The sequence below is a fragment of the Helicoverpa zea genome, chromosome 23, assembly GCF_022581195.2.
Source record: "Helicoverpa zea isolate HzStark_Cry1AcR chromosome 23, ilHelZeax1.1, whole genome shotgun sequence".
In the NCBI taxonomy this organism is placed as follows: Eukaryota; Metazoa; Arthropoda; class Insecta; order Lepidoptera; family Noctuidae; genus Helicoverpa; species Helicoverpa zea.
The window spans coordinates 8666562-8686153 of NC_061474.1; the positions used below are offsets into that span (position 1 = coordinate 8666562).

The window sequence follows — 19592 nt, forward strand, 5'->3', positions numbered from 1 at the left end:
CTATGAGATCATCTTGCGGTTATTTCTCTAATAATTGAGTTCTGACAACATTGTTTGTCTGATTTATATGATTATTGATGTTTGATTACCTTTGTTTTGTGATATCATGGACTTGGAAAAGATCATAAAAATTATATTGAACCACGGAGGACACTTTTCTCCTCCGTGTATTGAACTTAATCCTTTTTTATTACAAAGTCCGTAATAAATATAATGACCTTAGAATAAGAGGTAATGCACACTGCTGACTAAACTACCGAGCGAACGAGCAAACTATAGGACGATAAACATAAAAGTTTCCGAAGATCCTAATAGAAATAAAACGTAATTTTGAAATTAATACCACTTTGATTACTGCCCTTTTATAATTCGTTTGCGATGACACACTGTTTATTATAAAAATACACTTCAATGGCTTCCTGTAGATGTTAAGTAACAAACAAACAACATGAGCATTGTTTCAAAGCATTTTTACTAAGCATTGTTTTCCTATTTGAATTAAAAATTAAAAATTTGCTTGTAATGTGAAAATGTGAAGCTGAGCGAGAATTCTTCTAAAAGAATTTGATAAATGGGAATAGACTGACTATTCGCTCGTTCATATTTATAAAATTTTATTTTCACAATGTTTTGAGAGGTTTTTAGGTTTACTACTAGGAGCAATCATAGACCCTTTATGGCACAGCAATATCAGGCATGTACCTAATGCCAGTTCGCCAGTAACCCTATTATTACAGAGTAAATGTTAGGGTCATTTAAAATAACATGATGCCTCAGCGGCAGCATTTTTTTAGTTCAAAAGCTCATATTTAACTTCCAATAATATGTTCAACTAAACTCGTATATTTGACGTTCTCTGAGGCGCTATTCTGATGCTGAGTACGAACCTAAGGCTCCGCACAAAATCTAAGTCTAACTAATGCAATAATTATTAAACTCCAAAATAATATTCTCTCTCTCTTCCACAGCCATCAGTAATGCTACCAATATGGACGTCAGAATTCCTGCAGGCCGTCTCCCGAATGGACCCGAAGTTCATAGCCCTTCATCTTCAGGAAGTCGGCGGCAAGGCTTATGAGAAGTCCATGCAGTACGTCCAGGACTTCGTCCAGAGACTCTGTGACTGTCCAGAGCTGAGGCTCTTCGATAAGATCAGGATATTTCTGGACGAGGACTTCAGCTCTCCGGAGAAGTTTACGGTAAGTTACAATTATATTTTATGGAACTATTAACTCTTTGGACCTATCCAGTTTAACTAATCATAACGGACCCTGCAAAGGCCTATTTGACTTTTACTTTGCTTCTTATAAACCGACTCAGTTTCAGTTTATTTTACGATTATATCACTAACACTTTTCTTGAGTAGTCTCATGTAGATGGGATCCACCTAATTTTAAAATTTTAGGTTTAATGATTACTCAAATCTTTATTTTCTGACGTCGGGGTATGACTAAAAATTAGATAACGGGTCTGTTATAAAATCTAGTCATCAAATGAGTCAAATCTCTTCCTTCATAAGATATGTATAACTTTTAACCTTTTAAACAACATGTCCAAACACGAATTTCTGTGAAAAACGTCAACAAAACGGACAAGTCATCAAAAAAATATTTATAGTGTTTTAGTTATTGAGATCCTTTATTGTTCATCCGCTAATTAGACGACTAGACCCTTCTTTCTCGGGGTTCCATCTTCGGACCAAGGAATTATTTCCTGCACCTATATAAACAGAAGTCTTTGTACTCTTTCAGGCTTTTAAGTAGCTGTGTACATTGAATTCAGGTTCAGTAGTTTTTGTTTCAGTAGTTAAAGCGAGACAAACAGAGTATCCAATAGCATTTCATGTATTTAAGTAAGTTTTTTTTTTTTTTTCAATTAATGTAAATATTTAGTTGAATTATAAATAAATAAAAACTCGGAAAGCATTCCATTTAAGTAAGGAATATTGTTAATGTCTTTGTTTGTGGAAGAAAAGACAAAAGAAACGCCCAAATTTTTGTCTTGTGTAAAAAATACTTTAGTTCTTCACTAAAAAAAACATTAATTTTTCGCTTTTTTGGCAATACAATCCCTATTAAATAGGTGTTTATTTCACGAAAGCGGGACTCAACAATTTATTCACATCCAGACTTAGTGCAATACTTGGTCCAACGAAGGCTGTTAGAAATAAGTTTCTAATGTCAGGCGATAGGTCAATCTATTCTTGAGCTGCCACATTCCAAGCTAGACGATTAGATTTTAGTTTTATTTTCTTTTATTCACCCTTGAACAGGTCAACGTAATAATTTCGTTTTTTATAGAGTAATTATAAAATTACTGGTATAAGTCGCTTTTCTTGTGGTTAAAGAAACCGCGAGATGGGGAAAAATCATCATCCTCCGAGCCTTTTCCCAACGAGGAGGATGATGATTTTTTGTTACTTAAGTTTCACTTTATATAGACAAAAAAAAATACTTGATATAGGTATTCGCATAACAACTTCTATCATTAAGATGTCTAGTTTGTTTGAATGAACGCGATAACCTCAGGAATAATTTGGCCATTTCCAATACTTCTTTCAGTGATCGAAAGCCCGAATATATAACTATTTATTCGTATACAAGCGAAGCCTGCAATGATAACCAATTTACAACCAGCCATCAAATCGCCGATATGACCTATGGGCAGCAATTTTACGCCTGTTCATAGTTTGATTGCTGTAATAATTAAATAGTGCAACCTACCCCTAATGTATATAAGTGTATAAACCCTAATATATCTTTAAATGCTCCTCAAAATTACATACATATGTTCCTCCACCAGGCTCTAGGCAACATGTACTTCGCCCATTCCTCTCTAACCGACCTGAAGATATGGGACTTCGAGCAGAAGGCTTACGTGGAAGCCACAGGCAAGGAGGTCCATGCTGGCAACATTGAGAAGGTCACCACCAAAGAGAAGGCCAAGTTTCCGCAGCATTTCTTCCCGGAGGTAGGTAAAGATATATTTTTGTTCTTTCAGAGGTCAGATTCACGTAGGTATTAATAAATAAATCAATTTTTATTCAGATAAAACAATCCATTATTGTTAGTAAAGACATAAACAGCTTATAATCTAGTATTAGTACATACACACATACATTTAAGCAACACATTAATTAAAAATTTTATATAATCATGTCATGACAATGACAATGACAAATACACAAAATACAACTAATTAAAACGACCCACACAGCTCAACACTACTTCTGGGCACGGTTTGTAGACAACACTTGCGTCTTTGTCCAGTGTTCTAATATGAGGCCATCAGTCCGATCTGCCACAGTCCTCAAAAGACTGTTAGCGCTGCCCCGCACCCGACACATCAGGGATGCGATTCTCTTTCGGATTATAGCGTGAAAGTCATCAATACGCGCCTCCGCAAACATCCCTGATGCACTGCAGTGTCGCGGCAATCTCAATAGTGCCCTGTATGCGTTATTGAATTGGATTCGTAAGGCGCTATAGACCCTCTGCGTATAGTCGACCCATAGGCTGCAAGGGTAAAGAGATTGGCAGTACGCTCTGAACAGAGTATTCTTGAAGTATTGGGTTGCCCGCGTATCTGGAGGGGAGTTCAGATAGGCAGTCGCTCCTTGTGCAACACTGCTACTCAGCTGCATCCAGTTAGACTGGAAGCCGACCCCAACATTGTTGAGAAAAGGCTAGGCGGATGATGATGATGATGAGAGGAGCTCAGATAGGCAGTCACTCCATATGGACTGGTACTGAAAGTCGGCCCCAATTTACTTAGGTGGAAAAAGCTAGCATTTCCCCAACTTAGACACCTCCCCACCTTAGACCCTCACTAGTCTTTGCCAGACGCAATTATTTGAAAAACTACATCTTTACATAAAAAAAATAATGCAAGCTTATTTTATGCAAAAATGTAGCGTAACTTCAGTATTATTGAAATTGCAATCCTGTTCTATAATTTTGCAATGCAAATAAATTTAGATGCTAAACTACATATAACACGACCATTGGAGACATTTACAAATAAACATGATTGACTAGACTCGCGAATTGCCATCTTGCCACTTGTAAGGGTGAATCCTCACAACTGCTGACAGCCTCGAGAAAGTTTAATGTGCCATGACATTTACTTATCTACGTTATAATATGTAAGTAGCTGTTTCTTGGTGTTTCATCCGCGCCTCGGGAGAAACATTTTTCAGCCTCGGGATTAAAAGTAGCCTAAAGCCTTGTTTGATAAATAGGCTATCAAACAGTGATATAATTTTTCAAATCGGACCATTAGATCTGTTCCTAGATTAGCACTGTCAAACAAACAAAACAACTCTTCAGCTTTATACAGTTGGTATGGATTTACTACTACATATCTGTTTCCCATGGTTTCACTCACGTCCTGGGAAGAACATTTTTCACAGTGGGATAAAAAGTAGCCTAAGTCGTTTCTCATACCTTTTTTTTAACGACGTCAAAAATCATCAAATGACCCCTCCCGCTGTGGGTTAGCAGCGGTGAGGGAGTGTCAGACTCTTACTGACTGAAAATCGTCGTGTTCCGTCGTGGGCCTTTTATGTACCAGGGCCGCGGTAACTCTTCGAACAATTCCGCAGCCCCGGCAGACGTTTCTCAGGCCTAATACTAACTTTATAAAAAGCCCGACAGATAGACAGTTTCTTTCGTATTTATAATATTAGTAAGGATTCTTGAATGGAAAAGCAATTAGTTGTTAAAGTATTTGTGTTGTCATTTAATTACCGTTTGTGTAATTAGTGTCAGTTTAAATATGTGTTAAGTCATTAGTAGAAACTTATCTTCAAAATGGCTAATACCTTATGTATTTCGATTAACAATTCCGCACTTTGGCAGTGATTGTTTTTGTTTTTCAAAAGAGATTAACGATTTTCTTATATTTTCAGGTTGCTTCATGATATTTTTCTTTGAATATAAAATATTGTCACTGATGAATTAGGAAGCAAACACTGGCCTATTAATTTTAATTGATTTATTAGCAGTGTGAATGACTGCACAAATTCAACCTCAATAATATTTTGTCCCAGCAGCGTAAAGTCTCACACGTTTATCAATCACAAAACAAATACTGACCCAGTAATTTGTCCTTGTAGTCTAAATAATCGCACCAGTTCTACCTCAAAAAGTTATCCCAGCAGTTTATATATTAACACAAAACTTACCACAAATCATATACTGACCCAATTATTCTTCCTTCCAGTGTAAATGGTCGCGCAAAGGGTTCCTGCGCACGCGCTGGTGGATCCGCGGCACGGCGGTGGAGTTCGTCAACATACATCTGTTTCACGACGCCTCTAACCTGCTGGCTATTGAGCCTTTCCCTTCTGTGAGTAGTCTTATTATTTATATTGGTTTTTCCGCAACCGGGTAAAAGGTAGCCCAAGTTCTTTTTTCAGCATTAGGCTCGAATTCAGTCGGTTTGACACGTGAACTTTTATAGACCTATAATTTTTTTTAGGTGTTTGTAAAAGCGAGATTTTATATAAACTAAGTAGCATGTTTTACATATCTTTCGATCTTGGCATTTTTCTATTAGCACATTGAGCAAGCGTGGTGTTTAACTTCCCGTGAGAGAGGAGGCATGTGCCCAGCAGTGGGACGATAAAAACTCGGATGATGTTTTTTTCTTCCTATTATTTCCTTTATAAATTGCTACTTTTAATAATAATATATGCTCGTTCCAGGTATACTGCAGATCGCGGCGCCGCGCGTTACGTCACACGCTGCGTCACCTGCACTCCGACGTCAACGCGGCTCCATACTTCATATTCGGAGACTTTAACTTCAGGACTGATACTGCTGGCGTTGTTAAGGTAAATAGACGATATTGGTATTTTATATTAAAAGAAAAGAGTGATGATTTTTTTCCAAGAAACTTACTAAAAATATCATAGATGGTCTATTTTTTTTCCAAAAATGTGTAGTTTATCTAAACTCTGATGTAAATGAAGCACCGTATTTAATATTCGGAGATGAACTTTAGGACTGATGCAAATGGCATCTGGCATTATTGACATAATAATTATACTTTATACTTATAAAGATGGTTTTACCTGAGGGAATAATTAGAGCGACATTTATTTTGCTACAGAAATTTTATTGCAAAGTTATTACAAAAATTGCTATTAAGTATCGGGGATGCTCCATTTTTTTTTTTTGCAACAAAATGTAATTTTTACTTTACTCGTTTAAAAAACAGCTTTATATACAAATAACCATCGAACACATTCACTAACAAAATCACCCCTCTTCTGATTACCAGAAGGTGACAGAAGATCTCTCCGGCAGCCGCTTACAGAACGGCACCAACGTGGATGCCTGTAAGCTGCAGTACCGCGCCCCTGGGGACGGCAGGCTGGTGCTGACGATAGGCAAGAAGGAGTTCTCCCATGTCGACCATCAGAAGATATTTAGGGAGCCTTGGGTGAGTTATTGATGATTATTATTTTTTTTACTGATAAAAGATTGATATTGATAATTGATGGTATTGAGGGATTTAGTAATGCCTACGTCTAACTCTAACTAAAAGCTTTTTATATGAGACTTATTGGTTATCATATGTATTTATTGGAATCATCTGACTAATATTTTCATAAAGTATGTTGGGGTCGGTTTCCAGTCTAACCATATGCATTTGAGTGTTGAAGGATATGGAGCGACTGTCTTATCTGACTGAAGACTGATTGTCAAACTTTCTGGCTTCTTACGAGACGTTACAGCTAAAGATGTTTCAAATTGACAACCGGGACTAATTTATCTCTGCTTCCAAAACACGGCAGTACTAGTTATGACAAGATAGTCACCCATCCACGGACCGACTGCACCAATCGTTGCTTAAGCTATGATCGACGAACCCATGTAGCTGTTACTTAATTCCTCTTCCATCATTTAAATCTAAGATATGTTTATATTAGATGTGTGTGATATTATTTCACATAAACATAGACTTGACCTATAGTAGTTTTACTTTTCAGCCTATTAAGTCACTCAAAAACGTGTCCCCCTTCCAGTTGCAGCGCTTCGACCGCGAGCTGGAGGCGCTGCGGCCGCAGCTGTACGAGTTCCCCGTCAAGTTCCCCCCCACATACCCCTTCGAGGAGGACCCGCTGCTGCCCACGCACTACATGAAGACCAGGTAATGTGATGTTAAGGAAACTACCACAATAATACAGGAATTTACAATCTATTTTAGGCTTTTTGTCTTGTATACTAGCTTCCGCCAGCGGTTTCAGCTGAGTCCCAAAATCATTTATGGATACTAGGGCTAATGAAATTATAACTTTATCAAGACAAACCCAAAAAGACGGAACCTCCAGAAATCATCAACCCACTTTTTCTTCTTCGAGGAAACTAGTTGACGCACATGATCGAAAGTAGTCTGTAAAAACGTACAATTTTCTATCAGCGTGATTGGACCTTACAAACATGAAAAGTAGTCTATGTAAATCCCTACATTCCTACAATATGATAAATGCGAAAGTAACTCTGTCTGTTTGTCTGTCTGTTACGCTTTCACGTCTAAACCACTGAACTAATTTTAATAAAATTTGGTATTGAGATAGAGTTGACCTTGAGGTCATAGGATAGTTTTATCCCGGACTTTTGGAGAATTCTCTTGGAAACGCGATATATCCGAACTCTACGCTGGCGAAGCTAATCTATAATAAAAATTCTTCAATAGTTCTTTAATATAGTATTCTAATTGAATGCAAAACTAAAGGTTTGTCTCAAGATTTCACCGTGTCCTTGCCAATTTCTAAAAAAAAAAACATTTATTATATAATATATTTATGTTAAACTTGCAGATGTCCAGCCTGGTGTGACAGGATTCTGTTGTCGCAGTCGGCGCGGCTGCTGGTGCAGACGCAGGACACTGCCCGACCTGCTGATAATAGACATATGCATTCCTCTAGGTTCGTACACTTTAGTGTCATATTTGTAAGGTAAAATGATCAAGTATTGATCACCTAAAGGAGCCAGTTCACTTACAGCTATAGTTTATCACATAAACGTCCGTTTTACTTAAAACTATTGTTTATTTTGAAAGGGAAAATGGGCGTTTATTTTGTTGGTAAAGGGTCTTGGTATTTTGGATTCAAATCTTTTATTTAATAATAGAAACTACTATTGTTTTAGTTCAAAAACTACCGGTGCCATATTTAAAGTACAAAATGAGTTGAAAACTAATGTACAGCTCACGAATGTTGTTCAATGTACCTATGTAATATGTAGTAAAGCTTATATAATTTAATATTCACAACAAATATTTTCAGGAAGTCAGTGACAGACTCAACGGACAGCAGCGGTCGAGTGTCGTCTTCCGACAGCAGCCCCGCAAGGTCCGGCTCGCCTGCGAGGCAGAATACACAGGTACAATACACATAATCATCTGCTCAGCCTTTTCCCAAATAAGTACATTGGGTTCAGCTTCAAGTCACACTGGATACAGCGGAGTGCTAGTGTAAACTTAGTTACACACATAACACGATACCAATTGGAAAGACTGGCTATCAGACTTCCTGTCTTCTGACTGTCCGTAACGACTTAACCCGGATCCGACCACTTGAAATCCCCATATATCGGGTGGTCCAAAAGGTACCGTGTACTCTCTGAAATCTACATTTCTCATGCTTTAAGGCACACGAAGATATACGGTTTACTTTGAACTTCTTCTTTAAAGTGGGAAATCGCCAATCCGCCCCCTTCAAACGTGGTGATTAACTCTCATTCCATTTCCACTTCCATTCATCTCTTCTCTTTGAGGGAAACGCCCTGGGGCCCGATTCTCCTAATTTTACTTAAGCGACATACGATTCACGTTCGACTCGGTTCGACTGAGATCCAATCCCGACTCGATTACGATTGAAGCGTATGTGGCATTCCGCTATTTTTTCTTTGAAATAAACGTTTTTATCCTTTTCTTTCATTCAAATAATGAATCATTTTGTCTGCAAATGATTTACGATTGCAAAATGATTGTACAGCAAACTACTGTATAGACCAAAATCACCAAAATAGCAGACCAATCGGTCAGGTCTTTTATTAGTAGCAGAATGCCCGATATCGTTAAAACTGCTATTGCGATTCGATTTTGACATATCGGGCCCCTGAACACTCAGTGAGACAATAAAAAGCTGATGGTGATGATTAGAAGAAGGGAATATAAAGTAGTTATTTACATACAAATAAAAATTTAAGATCTCCTAAAGGAGATTGGGCAAGAATGTATGAAGTTTGGTCCAAATGTCCACCACGAACGAGACCTATATAATTAAATACTCCACTTAATTTAGAGTAACTTTTACTAAGAAAGTAAAAAAAAAAAACAATGCCAAAAAAAAGTTATAGCCAAAAATGTATTCTTAATTTTCGGTAGTTTTTGTATGTTATCATTATTATTTTTTATTTTATACCACTGCCATTTCCGCACTTTATCTAAAACTAAGATGAGTAAGACACATTTGCATATAAACAGCCCATATTTTTTTACCCGATGGATGTACAAATCACTAACCAATTGAGGCGCCAGAAGTGCTTGAATATACTCAGCGGTGCCTGGATCTAAGAAAGTTCGATGTAACTGGTGGTGTCTTCTCTTTAATAATGAACAATTCTATTTTATCCGAAGTTACAGAAAGTACGAAAATCGAACATCACGAAAAGTAATTGAAAAAATGAAATTGAAAAAATCTATAAAATGTTTTATTTGATTTTGCTATAACTTTTTTCTGGCATTATATATTTTTTTACTTTCATAACAAAAAATGTTCTATATTTAACGGGCTATCTAGCCATATAGGTCTCGTTCGTGGTGGACATTTGGACCGGAATCGCCCATTGTCCTTTAAATCAAACTCAAATTCAGAACCACCCTCTTCTTGGTTCCCCTGTTTAAAAATACCATTAACATTTCCAGGGCAGTCCAGGCAAGACTTTAGAGAAGAAAAGCAGTATGGCAGAGCTCGACGCTCTATCCGTACCCGTCGCCAACATGAACTTCAGCCGCAAGAGCATCGCCGACCCCACCAGCGTGCAGCAGGCCATCAGTGCCAGGTAACTATCTGCCTAGGCTTTTCCGCACTATGTTGAAGTCGGCTTCCAGTTGAACTGGAGGTAGCAGAGTGTTTTACATGGAGCGACTGCCTATCTGATTTCCTCAACCTAGTTACCCAATTAACCCAATAGAGTTATTTTTAAGCTCTATTTCGAAATGTCAAAATAGTTGCTAAAATACCCCTAGGTGAGACGGGTGGTCAGACTTTGTGGTTTCTGACTTCTCATGACGACTGTCAAAGATGTTCAAAAGACAGCTAAGACTCAAAAATATGCTCTCCGAAACGCATAGAACACGTCACGATAACTTAGTTACATAGCTATTAATTGAAACAAGGCCTAGCCTTATGATATGACATTTGTTAAGTATGTGTTGTGTAGGCGTTAAGTCCGCCATTGTGCAAAATGTGAAGTGTAATTAATAAATAAATTTGTGACCTTCGTACCGATGAATGCATTTATCAGAATCGCCATTTTAATGAAAACAAGTTAATAATATATGTCATTGTTGTAGCAGTTAGATAATAATGTTGACATATCTATCAGGATGTGTGAGGCAGAAGGCACACGTCGTCGGCTGGTGCGCAACCAGTCGGAGGGCGAGCCCGCGCCCCGACGCGACCCCCACACGCGCCGACGCGTCGCTTACGGCGTCATAGGCGACGCCGCCTGCATGGGGGATCATAAGGTACGAAGGTGTATTTATCGTTAAGAATATAATAATATCCTGTAAACCCTTAGCAAATATTCTCGAAATAAATCAACACATTACACAGATCGTTTATTTATTAAAAAGGTTTACCAACAGCCAATATTATTTGGACTTACACAGTCGCTAATTAATGTCTAACCAGCGTCCAAAAAAATTATAGTAAAGGCCAGAAAAATACTGATAATTATATTTTATCGGAAACTGGTTATAGTCAAAAATATCAGAAGTTTCTTGGTATCTTAAGTAATCATATAACCAAACTAATAAACACAATATATCCCACAGCCAATCTACTTACGCGTGATGCTACAAACGGACCGAGGTAGTACTCCCTGCTGCAACCCCCTCCTCTGTCCCCTCCCCGCCACCCTGTCCCTCACCTCCCGCGCCTCCCCCCTCCCCCGCCTGCCTACAGACCCCGACCTCTACGCCAACAAGAAACTCAAACTACCCCCCTCTACTAGCCACCCAGACAAATTAACAGACGAAAACCTTAAACGTACTAGAACGGGCTCATTAAACGAATCTATGTTCCGAATACCACATGTAGAAATAACTAGTGCTGACGGTAGTTACGATGGAATTTACGTTAACGATATCGATAATACTCTTTTGTCTGTTCGACGATGTGTCGATCCTTATACGCCAGAAAGTATCGATTCCCACAGCCCTAATGTCGAAGCTTCATCTGGTTCCGATGAATTATCTGTCGAAGTGACAGAAATATCGACTAACAAATCGACTAAATTGAGCCGAGACAGAAGCGTTTCACCAACACAGTTAAAGAATCGATTAGATAAGTTACTATCGGATAAAGATGATAAGGTTAAATCGATACCTGAAATTCAGAGGTTGAATAGTCGGGAGTCGTGTAAGTCTGAGGCTAGTAAAAGTAAAGGTGGTTTGTGTTGTTTAGCACTAAAATGTTATGGGTTCTGTAGGCGGAAGGCGAGGAAAGTCAAATGTGATTGTAGCGGCTTAACCAAGTGTTGCACTTAAAAGCTTATTTTTTTTAAGTTGGGATACTTAAACGCCACTTAATTTTAAACTAGATAATATCTTAACGTATGGTAGATAAATCCTAAGTGTACCTTGATATAAGTCTGAAGTTAGGCAATTTAGCTCGTCAGTAGTCAATTTTATTCTTAAAAATTCTACTGTGCTAGTATTCAACTAAATTCGGATTTGACACGTTACGTCGAATGTACTATGAAAAATAATTTTAAAAAGACTTGAATTGTAGTAGGCGTTTATGTATTCCAATAATAGTAATGTATCTGACTCGATTAGTTTTTGTTTTAGTCGATTTTTTTAACGATTATTAACTTCGAAATTTAATTCGACTATTTTTGTGTAGTGACGGTAAAAAGTATGTTTTTTTGCAATGGTATTATTATTTTTTATTTTTTGGACATTTTCGAAGTTGATAATCGTTTGATAATGCATTGTTTGTGCAGTTTTTATTTTTCGTATTTAATTGTAATGCACTGTTTTGACTTTTTTTATTTTGTATTAATTTTTAATAATTATTATAAAACCTTTAATAAGGTTTTGTTTGACCAAAAAATGGTAATATTCTTACCGTGGACGCATGGTAATTTGATGCCGCATGCATTTTTAACTTTAACATATCAATGTCCTATTGAACTTAATTTAATTATTCAATTAATTTGTATAATACAGTTTTAGGTATAATCTTGCTACTAGTCGAAATAATCTATCGATATATCGATTAGGCCCTCGAGTCACCACTCTAAAATATTTGACAGTCAAAACCATAGAGTGTTGTGGACTTTTTTAAGACAAAAGCATTATTCCTAATTTTCCACTATTATTATTAATAATAAATTATTGCAATATTTTTCTTAAGGGGCGTACTCAATGCAATATAATAGTTAATATTTAATTTGTTATTTACTTAATGACTCAGTTAATTTAATAAAATCTTATACCAAATGGTTTGTAAAGTCTAGTCTTTATGCTCAAGTGGATCTTAAATACATACTCCTTTGGGTATGTAAATATTTGCTTTTAAAATTTATGATTTTGTTGATTTGGTCTAGATTGAATACTAAAGGATAAATACTCGTTTTCCACCCGTCGTAAATCAATTTTAGCAGAAGTTACAAGAAAAATAAAATGTGAACAATGGTCTTAGTTCTATGACCACTAGAACGGGCTTTATAGCTGAATCACAAAAGAGTGAAATAAATGAAAAAAAAAACTCTAGCCTGGCATCGCCAAACATTTTTCGTCCAGTTTTGCTAAATTCGTTTACTGTAAAGCGTACCTTTGAGAAAGTGGTTATAGAATTAACCAATAGGCACCATGTATATGAGAAATACAAAATCTTCAAATGCAATTTACCTGCACTTCTAAAACGACTTTGTGGTTCAACGGCTAACCTGACATCTTTCTTTTACGAGTACTATATTTAACCTAGAACATTTCAACAAAATACGCCACTAAATAACTTAAAAAGTATTATAAAATAATTGGTATTTTATCTGAATTGGTATTTTATCTGAATTAACTTAAACTTAACAGTCACTCTTAGTTACCATTGTTTTTGGTTTAAAGTCACTATTTTTATTTAAGACTGGTAACACTTATCTTATTTAATTTTTCACAGTGGTAAGACCTTACGATCTTATTTTTATTTATTAAAAAGTGTCTGTTATGCATAATTTATTAAAATACCTAAGTCTTAGGAATTATACAATATTTGCGTCTTTTATACTTCTAGCCAATGAAATTAAACGATCTAAGGCACATTTTTTTAACATTGATCTATACATGTCGACATTTTTGATATCGATAATAGTGCTTTTGGATTCTATCGATATTAATTTCTCAAGTCTTATAGTTATCGACACGCCATTATCAAAATTAAAACTTTCTACTATTCCTTGGATATTCACGTAAGAGGAAAAAAAAACTCGCTTGTAACGACATATTTATATATATTCATATATAATCATGTCACTAGAACAAGTTAGATCAAATCGTTTAGTTGTTAAAGCTATAATAGGAATTAAAACACAGACATACATAATATTCGCACTAAATAGAAATAATATACCTACTAAAATATTTCACCATCATTCTTTTCGTAGTCGAGTAAAAAGATCGTAAGTTCTAACCACTGTTCACTTAGTGCCCTATTTATTAATAAGAACCGATCAATTTTGTTTACTATCCGTAAACAGAATTACTGCAGATTTCAATAACCGATCCATCCATTCGTCGTTTGCGACCGGAGATTGTTTTTTGAGATTATCTTCATGTAAATTAAGATTCTCTAAGAGCTCTGCCTCATTAAGACGCCATAGACGTCGCCGGCTACGTAATCAAGCAGTTAATATTAAAATGTATGGAACCTAACTCACTTGACTCACTTTTGGTCGACCAAATTGGAAGCGTGGCCACGAGTTACAGTTCCCTACGTGGCTTCTGTCTACTCTGGCAGATTTAAAGTGCACCTCGCTCACATAGTCGCTAGTGTGGGCGCCAGTCAGCCGCCATTTTAGACGTTTTCTTCTATATCCACTAGCCACTCGACTTAGCGACCTTCTGATGCCAGAGGTAGCCAGACCTGCGGCTTATGAGGCAGAGCTCTAATCGCAAAACAATGAAAGGATCGGTTATTGAAATCTGCACTTAATCGTTTCTTGTTATAAGAACGGGGCAGTAGTAATACGTAAGAACACGTATATGTAAGTTAAACCTTGATGAGGTGTCGATTAAAAATAAACTTTATTTGCACTGATTTAGAGTTTTATTTTGTGTATTATTTATGTTGTATCTTGAGTAGATGCGTTTTTTAACAAGCTTTTAAATTACATGCATGGTTTTCAATAAATATTGGCTATTGTATCGCAGTTTTCAAAGGGCTTTTGTCCAAGTAAAGTGAGACAGTCTGACAATCAGGCTTGCCAAGGAATATCAGGTTTCCAGATAACTGGGTTGAGGAGATCAGATATGGTCCAATTAAACCAGTATTCGGCTGCATCAAATAAGACTAACAAAGCAGGCCCCCAACGCAGCAGGGAAAAGGCTAGGCGGATGATGATATGAAATCTTTGAACATAAATTTTGATCGTGTCCATTTCAAACTAAAGATAAGGACAAAAAGACGTTAAATATATATTTTATTTAAAAGCCTTATTTTTTTATTTAAAAGTTTTTTGGTTAAAATAATGCTTTTTGTAATAATGCATGTAATTTAAGAGTGTTTTAGATGTTTTGAACAGCTCCCTTTGTTATTTTGTTGTTATTTTCAGTTTTGATGTTGTGGTTGTGCGCTTTGCTTGTAAGTATTGAGTTTTTATTTTTAATTTGTATGTTGTTTTAGAAATGTTTTGTATTCTTAGCCTTTGAATTTAGATTTGAGTAGAAATGTTCGTGTAGAATTCGTTTTTTGTTGATAATTAATTTACGAGTCAGTAAGACTTACTTTCAATAACTTTTGTTCAAATATCAATCAAAAATGATATTTAAAAGCATATTAATTTTGGAAAAGCCTTGTAAAGTTCAGCAAATTGCATACTTTATATAAAAAAAAATATTTCACACTTACAGCATATGCAAAATACTAAAACCAAAACACTTACATTTCAGGCAACTTTCGCCAGGAGTTTCATTCTGAATCGTCTCCCAAACACATTAAGACCGAAGACCCGGAGACAGCCGACAGCGTCACCGATACACCCAGCTCACGGTACATACACTTCAATATGGAAAGCCCTAACAGTATATTTAAAGAAACTGATATATAAATATGTATATATTTATATATATTTATTGTATATCAAAGTTTCAATAGTAAAAGTTGCGACAAACTGCAATTTCTTTGAAGTAGTTAAAGTATATCTGAATTTGTGACTGGGAGAAAAAATATCTATAAGTATATATTTCTATATAATTTTGTCAATAGTAATTGATTTGCGGTAAAATATATAAAGAAGGATATTAGAAAGATACAAAGTTCTTTAATTACTGAAAGTATATTGGTATATGCAAATATGTATTAATCTTTACTCCCTATATATATATATAAGTAATTGCCAATTACAGTAAAAACTTAGCTACTTAAGACATTTTCTCAACTATTAATCTTATCATGGATATTTTGAAAAAAAATTGCATTCATATCATAAACATTTAGGAATATATCTATAATTGAAAGTTTTAATTTGAAAAATAATAATTTGTCTATTTAATAATTACATTCCAAATGAAATGATTACAAAATGTAATTATTTTTATAAATATGTATTGTTACATAAAATAAAATTTTAGATAGGTTAATAATTTAATTATTATAATTATAAAAAAATACTCATCTAGTCTTAGTTATTTATATTTTATGCTGTTTTTGCTATTTCTCATTAATATGATGTACCTATATGTGATTATACCTACTTCTATATTTAATTATTTGAATTTTAAATGTATGTACTTAATTTAGGATAGTCGGGGATTTACCACAGGGTACTTTATTTGCAATTTTCTATTTTTTGCATATTATCAATAAGGAAGAATATGAAATAAAAAATATTAATAATATGGGGGTCCTGTATTACTCAAGAATTTTTAAAAATACTATTTCATAAAGAATTACTGTAAACTCAAAGTGATATATTTTAACATACGAAAAAAAGTTTGGCGTTGACCGCATTTCGCACAGTCGACTTGAAATTATATTTTGAAACTTGTCAAATATGTCAACATACACATTATAAACGAAGTTTTTTCTTGGTATCACTTTCAATTATCATATTAAAAAAACAACATAATAACGAAAACTGTTTAAAGGACTCCCAAATAATAAAATTAATACAAAATAACCTAGATTTAGATCGTAATCGGTGTCTATAATAATGGCTAATATACCGTTCAATAATGTAGTATGTAGATAAATAAAAATAATAATAAACCCTCCAGAATTAATAATAGGTACGACTAATAATTATGCTCATCACTATTGTGATAATAATCGGATACTGATCATTCGCATCACATTAAAATAATAATAAAAATCTTTATTTCTTTGCACTTTCAAAAAAACTTGATCTATTTAATTTCATCACTATATACTTAGAAGCCCAGAGAACAAAGTCAAAGTCAAATAATTTAATTCTTCTTGTTAAATTTCTGAATCTGATTTATTCAATTTTCTAAGCTAAATATCGCAAACATCACAATCGGTTCAGTAGTTCCTGAGATGATCATCAAATCTGTATTGTGACATATTAATATACTAAACATTATAATAGATATAACACTTCTTCCTTACTTATAAGCTTTCAAATTCTTCTTATATATAGGATTTCAATATTTATTGTCTATCGTAGAAACTGTGGCAAGAATTTTAGTTTTAGACACCTAGTCTATTATGGGTAAAAAATATTGCCTAGAAAGATAGTAGAAATAATTGACCCTTTTATGGGGAACGTTGAAAGTCATAGTATGGGTAGGGACATAGTTGCAATAGATATTTTGTATATTAGAAAGTCCACGTACATTTAGGCACCATTAAATACTTTTAAACGTATTTTTTTTCGAAGATATAGTATGTATTTAGGGAAGAATTTCAACATTTAAAACTAGAAATAATTCTTGTTTATTTATCTAAATTATATATTTATTATATATATTTTATATCTAAATTATTTATACTGTCTCTCAAATTCTTTATACGTATTCATTGAACCATATCATTATCGCTGTCGTAAGTTTTAACTGTACCTGCCTTAGTATTAATAGTATTTTAAATAAAAAATATCCTATATAAAAATAATTATATTATGTAAATAATAAAAAACACTAAAGTAAACACGTATGTATGTATAATAAAAATATGTAGCGAGTATTTTGCATAGTACCTATGTATTTTATCAAGTTTTTTTTTTGTAATCAAATACCTACATTTCTAGTCATTTTTAAAGGTGTAGATTTATGTATCTGTGTATATTTATAAAACTAAGCTCACCTACAAAAGTATGTAACATAGACACGAACATTATTTTGAAGGTTTGTAAACTCAAATACAAAAAATAGATTATTTAATATTATTTACAGCTTCTGAATGTAGTTTCTATCTTTGTGTAACTAATACAGGATATAAAAATTTAGTCTAATAACATAAAAAGCATAGCAATTTTAGATAAAAGCAATATATATTTAGGTAAGCTAAATTAGCCAAAGATTTAGTCAGATGCATCTTTAAAAAATATTGGCCTTAGTACAAAAACTTTAACCACTGTTTTACACTTGTCTAAAAAAATGTGGCTCCAAAATGAACCGTATGTCAACGTCATAATTTGTCATTTTTTAGACAAGTCTTAAACTGACGTTAAAAAGTTTTTGTGGTAAGACGGTATAGGTCTATAGTCTATACCTAGGCCATATTATATTGTCTGGTTCTCCGAGTGAAAATTGTTTACTTTAGAAAAGACAATCAATTAATATTATATTGTGTTATCGCCATGTTTTCACATTAATTTAATTACATTAATTGTCTACAGTTGGTGAGATAGTCACCAATGAAACGTTATTACAGTTTTTTTGCAGTAACTGCAGGCACATTCGATATTTTTAAAGAGTTTCATAATTAATTTGTATTATTTATGGATGTCACCGGAAAATAACAAGATCCGTAAGTTTATCAATTTACTAGGAAGGTTATAAACTTTCGTAAGATTCTAAACGGGAGATAAATTGTAATATTTTACGTCCACATTTTCGTAAATTTATCAATTTCCGACGTCATACAGTAAATTTATAAACTAACGAATATCTATTCGTAAGATTTTATATGGTTCGACCAGTCACAGAAACTCTTTTAAATATACGATCTTTGAAATACGTAAAATAACACACTGCTTTCCGATTGGTCAATGTTCATAGTGGCAATGCTTGTGTCCATAGGGCGGCCGCGAGGAAGGAGAAGTGACACGTGTCAGCCAACCAATCAGATCGCGCGTAGCGTTTGGTTACTGCTTACTTATTATTTTACGAGTGAGTTCAGTAAGTTTATAAATTTACGAAAATGTGGACGTAAAATATTACAATTTATCTCCTGTTTAGAATCTTACGAAAGTTTATAAACTTCCTAGTAAATTGATAAACTTACGGATCTTGTTATTTTCCGGTGACATGGACACACTTTAAAAAAAATAACAAATAATGTTACTAAACTTTTTAATCTGTGGTGACTTATAATTACTGTTATTAAAGTATTTAATCAGTTTTTAGTCATTGGTGACTTATTTAGTAGGTATATAAGGACGCAGATATATCGATAAATAGGTAAATATTTCAAATCTAGGTGTCGTAAACGATAATACAAATTAAAAGAACACCAAAGTGGAGAGATTGTACCTAATTATATCTTTATATCGATGTTGTAATAATTACATTCTTAGATAGAAAAAATGTTGTGTAGCGTTGTAGGCCTCGATGAAAACAATTGCGTCGTCCAAATTTGAATAAGACAGAAATTTAAAAAATAAATTGACGTGTATGTCTGGAAAAACCGGGTCATTAAAAAAAATATATAACCCAACCTCAAAGGCTTGATTTTGCGGGTTATTCCCGCTCGGTAACACCCTTTCATCAACACTGTTGACGATCGGGAAAAAAAAGTTTCGTTCGTTCACAGTGTTGACAAACGCTATTTATTATTTTAGTGTAAAATGGTTATTATGCACATGATAAGGCCACTTTTATTTTCTAGTTAATTGTGTTTTAAAAGATCTAACATAATCCATTAAAACATTTAAAAAATCCATGTCATTTTA

At 34.4% G+C, this 19592-nt stretch overlaps 1 protein-coding gene across 2 annotated transcripts in view; it reads left to right on the forward strand.

The window, feature by feature from the left end:
* The window catches only part of LOC124641922 (inositol polyphosphate-5-phosphatase A), a 40851-nt gene extending 24951 nt beyond the window's left edge, over positions 1-15900 (forward strand). The window contains exons 2-13 of one of the 2 annotated variants that reach the window (XM_047180183.1): positions 969-1199; positions 2803-2970; positions 5224-5349; positions 5708-5836; positions 6286-6447; positions 7034-7158; positions 7829-7936; positions 8297-8393; positions 9940-10076; positions 10623-10764; positions 11074-11110; positions 15409-15900. In XM_047180183.1, coding sequence (XP_047036139.1) covers positions 969-1199; positions 2803-2970; positions 5224-5349; positions 5708-5836; positions 6286-6447; positions 7034-7158; positions 7829-7936; positions 8297-8393; positions 9940-10076; positions 10623-10764; positions 11074-11110; positions 15409-15566 — 1620 coding nt within the window. In that variant the 3' untranslated portion in view covers positions 15567-15900. Of the gene's footprint in view, positions 1-968; positions 1200-2802; positions 2971-5223; positions 5350-5707; positions 5837-6285; positions 6448-7033; positions 7159-7828; positions 7937-8296; positions 8394-9939; positions 10077-10622; positions 10765-11073; positions 14558-15408 lie in introns of those variants that run through there. The other variant, XM_047180182.1, reaches the window with a different exon arrangement.
* Positions 15901-19592: the final 3692 nt, after the last annotated feature.